The 12,895-nt window shown below is 39.1% G+C and overlaps 1 protein-coding gene across 1 annotated transcript; it reads right to left on the reverse strand.

The window, feature by feature from the left end:
- Positions 1 to 1,530: 1,530 nt before the first annotated feature.
- Positions 1,531 to 12,895, reverse strand: cdhr1a (cadherin-related family member 1a; the record flags this gene model as incomplete). Its single annotated transcript, XM_029450230.1, has 17 exons — positions 1,531 to 2,100; positions 3,165 to 3,422; positions 3,503 to 3,731; positions 5,494 to 5,561; positions 6,597 to 6,761; positions 6,899 to 7,051; positions 7,805 to 8,008; positions 8,117 to 8,217; positions 8,303 to 8,381; positions 9,437 to 9,580; positions 9,877 to 9,993; positions 10,656 to 10,742; positions 10,882 to 10,971; positions 11,183 to 11,233; positions 11,375 to 11,520; positions 11,984 to 12,079; positions 12,868 to 12,895. Coding segments are annotated over 17 exons (2,586 nt in total), but the record flags the coding sequence as incomplete, so codon positions are not given.

Below are 12,895 nucleotides of genomic sequence, written 5' to 3' on the forward strand. Positions count from 1 at the left end.
AGGTGTTGATGTTAAGATAATGTGAAATAAAGCTGTTTGTGTTTCACAGAGCATCCAAGGCTACAGTCTTATGATTTGAAGATCCTTAGTGCGTTGTAATCCTGGACAGTCGTAGCAGGTTGTGACCAGATAGGCCACACTGCCCCACTTTACATGAGTCAAGTACTGTACTTAAGTATCATTTTGAGGAACATGTACTTTACTTGAATATTTTCTTCACTACATTTCATAGGGAATTATTTTTTTTACTGCAAAACACTACTTTGTACTGTTATAGATTAAATTACTAAAAGTATATAAAGCAGTTAAATGAGCTTTAACCCCTACAACATTGTAATTACATAAATATATAATTATATATTTACAATGTAATAAAATAAATAATGCGTACTTTTATTTGTGATACTTATTTTTGACACTTATGTGCTTTTATCAAAGTAAAAGTGCCTGTAGTTTATTACCATAGTGTCGTATTGCTTTTTCTTGATTACAATAATCTAAATACTTCTTCCACAACTGTTGACATTACAAAGAAAGTGATTTTATTGGTAGTAAAATCCTGAGCGGTGTTTTGACAGCAACAGTTTTTTGACAAAAAAATACACCACATATACAGTAGTAAACAAATGAGACGCAGTCCTTTAAATCAAACATATCGTGACTGCTGCAAAACAGGGCTTGAAACAGTGCTTTACACCTGCGCAGACAGATTAAAGGTCTTCTTAACGTGATCACTTTGGTTCCCTTCCCTTGGGCTGATCTCTTTAGTCAGTTCAAGTGTCATGAAATCTCTTGTAAGGAGCTTGGTTGGATTCCAAATAAACAGTCTCGCTTGTTGACTTCATTCCCGGCAAGGGATCTGGGGTGAGGAACTTTAAGCCACTAGTGTGTCAACAAATGGTTCAAAAGGTGGAATTTATCTGTTATAGAATGACACAGAAACTTGAAACAAACAATGAATGGTCTTGGATTGAAAACATGATCTGAATTATGATTTTCTCTCCATCAAATGAATGAACATTATTGATAAACAAGGAATGTTCCTGTTTATTTATTCTTTCAGAACACACACACACACACACACACACACACACACACACACACACACACACACACACACACACACACACACACACACACACACACACACACACGAAGCACTATTATTGATTAAGTTTCAAAGGTCATTCTTCAAAGTTCATTCTTGATCTTGGAAACATCAATAGACAAAACAATCTCACCCCAAGGTTCATTTAGTGGCTATTCTGGATCTTTTGATCATATCACATGATCTTCATCATCTTCAAATTAAGTCTGCCCCTTGTTGGACATGTGGATGTAAAAAAAACAAAAAACAATCCCTTTAAATGTTTCTATTTGTCTTTACGGCAACATCTTAAAGTTCTGTGAAAAAATGCATATAAAAGACTTTTCTATGACACCTGCGCAGACGGGATCTGCTGATAAAGATCATGAAAGCTCGACAGCTAATAAATGGACCTTGAGGTGTGATTGTTTTGTCAAGCGATTTTATTGTCTGAGCATCCTCTTCTGCTCCAGTTTCATTTTGAGCTCTGAAACCAGCGCTAAGTTCACAGTATCCTGTCTGTTCATCATTGGCTTCTTTCTAGGTTTAGGTGCCACTGTTGCTGAGACCGTGGGTACCACCCACTGCCTCTCCCCTGGAATGTAAAGGGGTGGTGGAGGGGGGAGACATGGGGCTCGAGGCGGCGAAGGCCAGTATCTCACAACATTGGGGATATTGTTATTGTAGTTGATATTCTCCACGGTGACCTCCGGCTCCGGCTCCGGCTCCGGCTCCGGCTGTTCCTCTTCTACTTGGAATTTCTCTCCAGGATTTTCCGGTGTCTTGAGGGGGTTTCGGAAGTTCCACAGGTTCTGGTTCCTTGGCCTCCTCCTCACACGGCGGTGAGGCAGAATCCGGTTGGACTTTTTGTTGCGCATGAATGTTGCAGTGGAGATGATGACTGTGACTATGAGCATTAGACTAATGACACCAGCAAGCATGCCTAGGATTTGCAATGGATTGTTTCTACTCTGCATCAAAAATGATCCCAAAGGCCCCCCACTGAGTTGGGTCTGTAAAAGAGCACAGGGAGAATTCATATAGGGGACTGAAGTCATATTCTACATATACACAAAGATTAACGTCTAAATATTGTCCGGTGTATGTTCTGTTGTACTGCACGTGTTTGTTTGGCCAAAAATATCATGCAAGGTGCAAAATACAAAACACTGTAAAATGCATAAATTACTGCAAAAGCACCGCCATAATCCTGTGTGTATAAAACTTAAATGTTGTTCTGTTTCCTCGAGAATGTCTTGCAAATGAAGCATACTACAAATGATGATTGAAGTTCATTGCTCTACTCTTTTATATTTTGTCAAGACAAGATCAGAGAGGTTGACTGGGAAACCTACAGCTGAGACCATCCGGCATCTGAGAATGAATATATGAATACTATAATATGTGAACGTTAAAAAAACTGAACTCATTTGGTTATTTTGGTCCTAATGTGAGCACTAAATCAAAACAAAAGAAGAAAACATGGGAACGTTGTGCTCCTGTACTCTTTTACAGACGCAGCCTTGTTCTACTACAAAATCCTTTTGAAAAATAATCGCTACAAATTCTTGGTACCACGGAGTAAAAACAACAGTACTGCTGTGCTGATGATCTCAAGGCAAACTTCATTTATTGGCCACAGGCCTCCTTATAATCTTTCTGATCTTGCCCTTAGATTGTACACGGGACTTTTTCACAGAGGTCCAGTATATAAAAGTTGAAATGAAGATTGTCAGTGAAATGGCGAAGGTGACAGCGGTCAAACAAATCCCAAACACAGCCCCTGGACGTTTCCTTAGGCCCAAGAAGTATGAGACAAATCTGGATTTGACCTGAAAACATGACAATTGCATTTATGTGAGATTCCGGTTTTCTTCTGTTCATACTTAAGCAAAACAACCGGTGAACCTGATGTTCTGGGCTGTGATGAAATGGCCTCCAAGTACAAATTGTTAATTTTAAGTTTAAAGTGTATAACTTTATAAAAATCTTTAGAATTTATTAAGTTGTATAGTATATATAGATATGACCCGTCATATAGATTTGACTGACATATATCTACTTTGTTGTAACTTACAGCTTCAGTGACGTCGATCTTGATGACCGCAGTGGTGCTGAAGGACGGCTGGCCGCGGTCCCGGGCCTGCACCACCAGCGACCAGGTGCAGTCTTTCTGCTTGGTGATGTTCTGAATGATGGCCATTGATTTTATGTAGGACTTGAGCATGATCTCCCCCGTGTCAGCGTTAATGTCAAAGATGTTGTTGTCTGGCTCAGCTTTCATGATGGCATACTCGATGACATTGTTAGGTATTTCTGCATCCTCGTCCACAGCCTGTGTACATGCATTTCATTAAAAACGTCACGATATTGACTTGAGTTTCACTCTATCTGAAATCATAAAAGAGCAAATACCTCTATTTTCACTGGTGCTCCAATCACCATCGTCTTCTCGAGGAAGTTATTATTGAATGCAGGTGGGTGGTCATTCAGGTCCAGCACAGTCACAAAGACCTCAGCCAGGCTGTACTTCCCCTCAGCGTCCTCTGCCTTCACATAGAAGTTATACTTGGACCTCACCTCTGCGTCCAGCCTCGCCCACGGCTGGGTGTAGATGATGCCGGATGCAGGCTGGATCAGGAACCTGTATATGTGACAGGATATTTTAAATTTAATTCAGATGTATCATATGCATGCAATTGAGAACCACGATCTGACCTCTGCTGGTGGACTCTTCACTGGTGGCCAGTTAAGAATTGATTTTTAATAAGATTCTTTTATTTTGTCTTTGGACTGGCACCTGGTTACACCTCTGAACTGCTCTTCCCTCCGCCTCCCAACCCCTCAGATCAGGTTACCAGTCACTGCTCTCCACTCCACGCATGCAGTTACAAACCAATAGTTCATGATGATACTACTACCAATTAAGTTTAGTCCTGAAAGATTTAACTGTTGACAAACAGAGCTAGAGTTCACTGTCTGACATGTTTAGTTACCCTGCAGTGACTTTGTCACATTGCAAGGTAGTCAGAAGCAAAGTCTATTTTCTCCTCCAATCCCATTACAGGATTAACAGAGACAGAGGGCAATCAGGCCAAGATCAGGTCTTCATGGTCCTGTGTACACTGAAATATTCTACTACATATTGTAAAACACTGTTAAATCAGTAATATAAAATACATTTAGCCATTTATTGCTTCATAACACATTTCAAAGAGGCATTTTGGAGCAATGCTTAAGTGAGACATTTTCAAAATGGTTTTGACCAAACAAGCATGCGCTAAGATAAAAGTATTCCAAATCCCTCTCTTCTGCTTATTTTGAAAATCCTTTTCCTGGATGCCATGTGACATTATATATCTCCTCTAATTCATCGCTACAGAGCTTAAAATCTGTACAGAGAGGTAAAAAATACTCTACTATCTAGATTTCATCATATACAGCAAGTGGGTTATTGGGAACAGTTCTGAGGGATTAAATACATCCCTAACGTACACATGTTCGTTTATGTTGCCGCTGCACTGCACAGGTTCATGTTTCCTTTGCTTTACTGTTTCCAAATCCAGGTCTTTGCTCCTCTAAGGCATGCAGATAGAAAGGTGATTTAAAAAACAAACAATTGTGTGTGTTAGGCCCTGACTTTGTACAGAATGCAGATGACCTTTAGGTTTGTATTTGATGTGGAAGGAAAGGCAAGCTGTGGGCAAGCTTGTTATTAAGAGAGAACATTGACCTCTGAGCCTTTTTCTCAGAGGTAAGACTTCTAACTGGAAATCTAATAAAAATCGAGTTGAGAGAAAATACCAGCAAATCCTCCGAGGGACTACAGCACTTAGGTGCAGTAAACAGAACCAAGCCCGCATATGAAAAACAAGTCTTTTGTCATATTTCTGTACAGCTTTCAGGCACATGTGTTTTTTTCTGTAGGTGGTGTTCATATATAGTACACTGGCCTACAATTAAAACTTCACATCTGTCATTTAATTAACTAATTTCCTGAGATAAGTGTGCCTTAGGTGTTTTTTTTATGAACAGTTATATAACAGTTTTTTTATGTCTGTTATCAACTGCTACTCATCTTTTTTAAGCATTTGTGATTTATTTTTGGTATGTTTTCATTCATATGCTGGAAAGTCACCAGCGGATTTCCTCCACTAACACGGGTTTACACTGACATTATCACTACACATGGACCAATGAAGAGACTCAGGGGAGGCAACAGAAAGGTACTATGGCACTTTGAGAACATGGTTTGGTAATATAATTTGTAAGAAATATTAACACTGGATTTGAAATAAGCTTATTTTGACAGGAAGATAATGCTGATGTCAGTTATTGAATTTGTGCAGGTGTATTGGCATTATGGTTGAGATATTACCGCGATATATCTACATTGTTATACTCACAAGTCGGCCCCTGATCCGTAGATGGAGTACTTCACATCACCCCAAGGTCCTGAGTCTGGGTCTGTTGCCTGTGAATAAACAGAAAAGAAAGATTACAGAGAAAACAAATATGTTATGAGTTTGGATGTGGTACTTGCATAAATTAGGTCAGTTCAACGTAACTTTCTCAGCAGTTGGGTTAATCTGCAATCTGAGTTTTAGTGCAATATGTGGCTCCATGATCTAAGACATAACCCACTTACATTCTACTACGTCATACCTCGGATAAACCTCAAAAGATTGATGTTAGATCTGTTTGTACTAAAGCAGAAAAGAGAACTGTCTGCCGCCATGGGCTCAGTAAAATGAATGAATCTGTGCAGGATTGGATGATGATGCTGCAGGGGTCAGCTATAAAAAGACTGTTTTTTGATGTCATAGGAACATCATCATGGGCATCGGCTAATCTGTCTGTCTGTCACAGCAGGAATGCCTGTTCGCTGTCTCCATGTGTCCAAGGTCACTTGTTGGCTGTTCTTTTATCTGATTGAAATTGCCTGGGATCAAGGAAATGAGCCTCTGTGGTGTTCACGCAATGGCAGGATTTACCAGCAAGCTCCCCTGTTGCTTTGAGCCTCTGCTGATATGAACTGACAAGGGTAAATGATGACTATCTATCTATCTATCTATCTATCTATCTATCTATCTATCTATCTATCTATCTATCTATCTATCTATCTATCTATCTATCTATCTATCTATCTATCTATCTATCCATCTATCATTTTTAATCTAAATGTCCCTGAAACATGTTGCCAAAAGTGTTCATGTTAGTTCTGCACATATTTTTGTGGCGCAGCTGCATGTGCTACTAATCTTTAGGAAAATAAAATCTGGGAATTTGGTGTTACACAACAAAATGAAAGTGATAGCCATCTGGCAGCTTACCTCGCCTAGCTTTTATCTACATGTTTTCACATATTATCCCAACCCTCACCGCTCAAAAAGTCTACATTTAGGGTATTAATGGGCCTCTTGGGCATGTTGTTAAAATTCCTCTTTAGCTCAGAGTGACGTACATTGGTGTTGGCATATATTTTTAGACAGGATGAAGACTCTCTCACCGTGACTGACACCACATTGGAGCCACCGGGTGAGTTTTCTGGAATTCTGGCGATGTAGTAATCTGAGGAGAATTTGGGAGCGTTGTCGTTAGTGTCCATGAGATGAATGACAATGTCTGCTGTGGCACTGAATCTCTCGGGCGTATCGATCTCGACCGCAAGTAGCTAAAGAGGAGAAACATAAATAAATAAATGTGAAAAGAGCAACATACAACAGATGCAGGTGATGTAACACTGCCATTTGTTGGGAAATGTGTGCATGTGTGATCCCCTTTCAATTTACTGAGGTGTAATGGGTTAACCTTGTACGTGAGAAAGTGATGTTTCTCGTAGTCCATGGCAGCAGAGTCTTCTACTAAGATTGTGACCTGGGCCTCGTTGAGTACAGTCTGAGGAACAACTCGCAGCATCCTTCCTGGTCCGATCAGTTTAAGATTGAATTTAGCATTTGCACCCTGCAAGAGGACAACACACATCATCACATTAGTCAGAATGTCTCATTAGGGAAAAAGACAGTAATGTTATCCATTGATGAACCTAGTTATAGTAATCTGCATTTGTTACAAAGCTATCGCACACAAACAGACATACATACAGCATAATCCATATAGTCCGTTCAATTAATATAAAAGCTTTGTGTCTTTTCTTCAATACAGTAATGTATGAGAGAGCAATAGGATATCAGCAGCAGCAGAAATATTCTTTGTGACACATAATATGGCTGGACAAAGACAGCTCGCCCTGATGTTGTAACAGTATTAACATTTAGTGAACATCAGCCATTTGGACAAGGCTCACACAAGGAGCTGGAAACACAGAGAGACTTGCATAAGCTGACAAATGGCCCAGCTAGAGAGCACTTTTTAATTTGTGTTGGCTTACTTTCAAATTTGTGCAATTTTTAAAGGATTGTCTGTGATAATGGCAGGCTTAAAGCAATTACATACATGGAAAGTCAGACAGCAGTCTGAACACAATGCTTTTGATTAATTCAGTTTCTTATTAGATAACAATGTAATTTGGTCGGAAAAAATTAGTGTTATTACATAATCACTGTCACATAATCACTGTTCCTCTCTCATGGTTAACTGTGGTAGCGTTCAAATGCAAAGACACTGTATCAGGGCTGAAAGAGGATACTGGGATTTCTTCTACATCATATCAGTCAGTGCATGAGAACATTTTGAAGGACAATAATGGTCTCCCACCTGATCGGAGTCATTGACAGTGATTTTTAGCCCCCGGAGTATCTCTCCCTCCGGTGGATGTTCATACATGGTCAACTGAAACATGTTCTGCGGGCCGTGCTCTCCATAGAAAGTCGGTGGATTATTGTTCAGGTCCACCACGCGGATCACCACCGTGGTCACTCCATAGTCCATGTGTCTGCCTTCAGGACTTACTTCTGATGCCTGTACACAGGGGGTAAAGGTCATGCAGGTCAGCCCACATTTATCACCGAGCCTGTGCGATATTTAATCTGCCAGTTTCAACAGATCAGTTGTACTTTGAGACTTTACCTTCACTTTAATGTTAAAGATTTCTCTCTTCAGATACATGGGGTGAGTCAGCAGGGTGATACAACCGCTTGTTTTATTAATGCTAAAAACACCATCGTCGCCTGGAGAGACAAACAACAGACAGTCTTATGAGCACTTTTGTTTTATTTTAAAATCATTCAAATCTTTTTGGAGTGAAATGCTTACCATCGTCAAAGGAATAATGGACTGGATTTGGGTTCCCCACATCACCATCTTTGGCTTCAACAGTGAATATTTCAGATCCCTGCGGAAAAGATCATCAGAAAGAATTTGCTCTTTTGACTTTTTAAGACATACTATACTATAATGTTTTTAATACCATGATTATTTTAGGACTTTTTATGACTTTATTATGTCATATTATACTATGATTTTGACATTTTTCATTCTTTTCGAAATATTATACATATTATACGATATATTATTTGACTTTCTTTCCACATACTATAATGACATTTTTATGACATTTCTATGACATACTACACTTACATGACTTTTATTTTCTACATTTATATTTCAACATACTATACCATGACTTTCTATTTCGACAAATAGGCCTTACTTTGACATTTTCTGACATGCTACGTCCACCGATAGTGAAGCAAGATTGATTATTAGTGGTAGAACTTTGGGATAACCAGAATACATAAAGGACCTGCTATAAAGCTGGCTTACATTAAATATACTGTACGTGAATTTCTCCAATAACCGATACCCCTGATATATTTAAATACCTTATTATTTCTGCCATTAAACAACTCTAATATGTCACTATTAACATGATGTTACTCAGTATTTGGTTGCATCACATTGTCAAAAAGCACAAAGCAGGACATGTAATTGAGTCACCCTGTGGCTGGAGCCCAGCTATTCACAACATCACACAAAAATCTACTCTGAACGTAAACTTCACCGAGTCTTCAGATGAACATTAAAATGTCATGATCCTAATTATTCCCTTTTGGATGAAAGTCACAACGTGTAATCTCTCTCCTGTGACTGCAGTGACATTTTGTGACTGAGGAGATAATATGGCTTTCCCCTGCTATCAATAAAGCTATGAAGAAAGCAGCATGGGCATCGCTGTTAAATGTCAGCAATTAAAGCTGTGTGACGTGAGATAATGCTGTCTTTGTTGATTCTTATTTATACTGTGAATGTAAGAAACATGCGGCAGATATTATAATAACTTTACAAAATGTTTAAAGACTTGTGCTATGAAGAGATGTAATACAAACTAAATTGTTTTTGGTTAAAGGGTCAAAGCAGAACGTCACTGAAGGTTGTTTTCATACTCACTGGCTCTGAAATTTCATAAATGTAGCCAAAATACGGTGTCCCAATAAAAGATGGCGCCGTGTCCTGTACATCGATCACATTGATCGTCAGAGTAGCAGAGGATGACATAAACTGCTCCTTGCCATTCAAATTACCACCACCATCCTGAAACAGAAACATGTGCAGTTTAAATCTACGTTTTAAGAAAGACATAATGTCCAATCAGGAGTATACAGCAGGGGAGTCATCTTGTAAGATATTTTTCTCCATACTGTAGATATTTTTATGCTTTGTATTGTTAATACTTTTTCTAATGAGGACACTCTTTAAAATAATACTTAAAGGTGCCCTGTGAAGTGTTATGGTCAACAAACATACACATTTGTGTGTTATTGAGGCCTACTAAATGTGTTGAATATATCCTTCCAGAAACATTTAATGAGTTGTGACACACTTATTACCTTTGCAATGACAGTGACAAAGTGTGTCTTTGTTTTCTCATAGTCCAACATTTCTCCAGATTTGATACGAACGACACCACTATTCCTGTCCATGGCAAACAAAGTGGACTGAGGATTCTGCAACAGAGAACAGGACAAAAGCAGGATTGTAAAGGAACACATGTAGACACGTTTTAGGTCACAAGAATAAAAGCCTGCAACTGAAACCCCATTTACAACCACTCACGTGAGATATCATGAAAAGTGCTCAGATGGCTGCATAAAAACCACTTGATTTAGTCCACATCTATATAAAGTCTATCTCTTTGTCCATCTGGATGTAAAGAGCCCATATGCTCAAGGACAGGGCAGGCAGGTGAAAGCTGCTGTGTCCAGATGTGCACTGCCTCACTCGACACTGTCGCTGCTGGCCAGCTGTTCTTTGGTCCTAATAGTCCAAAGTGCAAACTAACATTCTCGGCCACCCGCTGTCAAAGCAGCTTTCTAAGCCTCCAATACCTGACACAAATGTGATTGTGATTTAATCTCCATCCTAATAACTACACCAGCATATTCAGGCACATGCACACACGAGCATCAGAAAGTCCTGAACTTATGTTAACCTCATTATCAGTACATCTATACATTATTTCCATGACAAGCAGATTAACTTTAGAAGAGCGTTACATATTAGAGGAAGATTTAAAAAAATGTGTGTGCTTATTTCTTATTTCTATTCTATATGCAATCGTTTATTGCAGAAGACAGAGTTGGTGGGGTGTGAGTGGGCCGAGTGATACCTGGAGGAAGAAGGTGACTGAGCCCCCTGAGCCTGTGTCTTTGTCCACTGCCTCCACTTTGTAGATGCTGCTGCCAGACAGAGTTGTCTAAAACACAGAAAATAATTCATAACATATAGGGCTAAAAAATAAATGATGCAACACATATTTACTTATATTTCTATACTGTTCTTTCTATTTTATGTGGAGAGGGACGGACACTTTCGGTTTATAAAGATGAACTTACTTCAAGTACATCAAGGATTGCGGGCATGTTTTGGAATTCAGGTTTTTCATCGTTTGCATCCATTACAAATATTGTGACTCTTTCCACAACCTAACAAGAAGAAGAAGAAGAAGAAGAAGAAGAAGAAGAAGAAGAAGAAGAAGAAGAAGAAGAAGAAGAAGAAGAAGAAGAAGAAGAAGAAGAAGAAGAAGAAGAAGAAGAAGACAAATGATATGAAACATTTTCAAGTTTATTTTAGTTTGATTCATTATAAGAGATGATACTGAATGTCATAATCACACATTGAACCAGATGTTGTTACCTTGCTTTGTCCATCTGTGATGCTGACAAAAACGTCAATAGAATCTTGGTTCTGATCAGAGAAGTAAAACAAATTAATATAAAGACAAACATGATGAAAACACATCTTCTTAGTTTTTTAAGGGTTATATGTTAAAGTTTAAGTACAAAAGTAAAAATTAAAAAACCTATTAGCCTCTGATGTTAAGTTTACCTCTCTGTCCAGCTGTTCCATCAACGTCATGTTTCCAGATTTTGGGTCGACCCTGAAGTATTCTTTGGACCCTGGGTCAAAGGAAAGGCCATACCTCACCTCCTGTCCCTCGGGGTCTGTGCCGTTGAGACAATAGATATGCGTACCTGAAAGAAGACATCAAATCAGCTTCAGCTGCTGACTGGTTCATACATGTTTGCAGGAGTGAACACCTATCCATAAGAAAATGTGTACGTAATTCCTTTTAATTTTCTAAATTTAAGAATGAGAGATCACTTGATAAAACTGTCTCCAAATGCATCATTAACCAGCCTCTAACCCACAACCAAGGAGCATAGTTAACCCATTGTTTGGGCAAACAGCCATGGACAGGTAGAGACCCATCTGCACCACAGTCACAGCCAGAAAACTGTCCCACACATGAACAGCAGCAGATGAGCATGTTAGTGTGAGTATGTACATGCCACACAACATCTGTTCATCTATCAAAGACTATTTAACATCCTGGACTCACAGATATTGGCAAGCAATACATGCCATTTTGATGATTGGTTGTTCCATGAGCTGTTCATGCTAAATGTCCTGTATGGATGGTAAGGTTGAGCTCACCGACAGCCGTATCCTCCGAGAGGCTGAACAGTGCCAGGTTCCCGTTGAAGCTGTAGGGTCCATTGTCGTAGAAAAAGGGGGCAAAATCTGCTTGTGCTGAGGACAGTGAAATAAAGTCACCATTAAAACCTTGAATGTTTTTTATAATGTGAGAAACGTAAAAGTCTTGCTTGTCTTCCTTTTACTAATTGAAAGTTGAATTCATTAGTTATAAAACACACTCCTTAATCTATTTAGTACACTCAGGGTTTTGCCTGCCACAGTCCTACATTGTCTGGTGTGACCAGAAGCTTATGGTGCTAATGTTAGCAAACTTAAGCTAGATATTGCTCTTTTGTCCGTTGTCACTAGTTGCCCCAATGGTCACTGTTTATCAAAGTTACATAGTCTTACTTTAAAAACTACAGTGATTTAAACCAAGCTGACTATACTGCCCCCTGCTTTCTCAGTCACTTCCACTGGGATTACAGTTACGTCAACCTCCTAAAATACCTTTCTATACATAGACCTGTGAGCTCTGGTGGCAGAGTTAATACTGTTTTTATTTGTTATGTCACTGTCATCGAAATATTCAAACCACATTTATAAATCAAACAAATCGTTCAGTATGATAGTCATACAGAGTATAAACACACACACAAAAGCATTCACAATCTGATCACAGCAACACACCAACTTTAGGAAGAGAATTAAGAAGACTTACCAAAGCAGGCATGTACAAACACAAAAAGCAGTGGAAAATGTAATATCTTTACATTATTCATCCTAAAGAATGAAGTCATTAAACTGCACCATGAAGACGGCTCCGTCGAGAGTCCTGTACATGAGATGCTGCTCTCAAGGTGTTTGTGTGCGAGTGGAGAAGGCTAAAGGCAGAAGCTCACATGCTAATCCAATGACACATCTTAAGAG

Source organism: Cottoperca gobio, chromosome 15 (genome assembly GCF_900634415.1).
Source record: "Cottoperca gobio chromosome 15, fCotGob3.1, whole genome shotgun sequence".
NCBI classification, from domain to species: domain Eukaryota; kingdom Metazoa; phylum Chordata; class Actinopteri; order Perciformes; family Bovichtidae; genus Cottoperca; species Cottoperca gobio.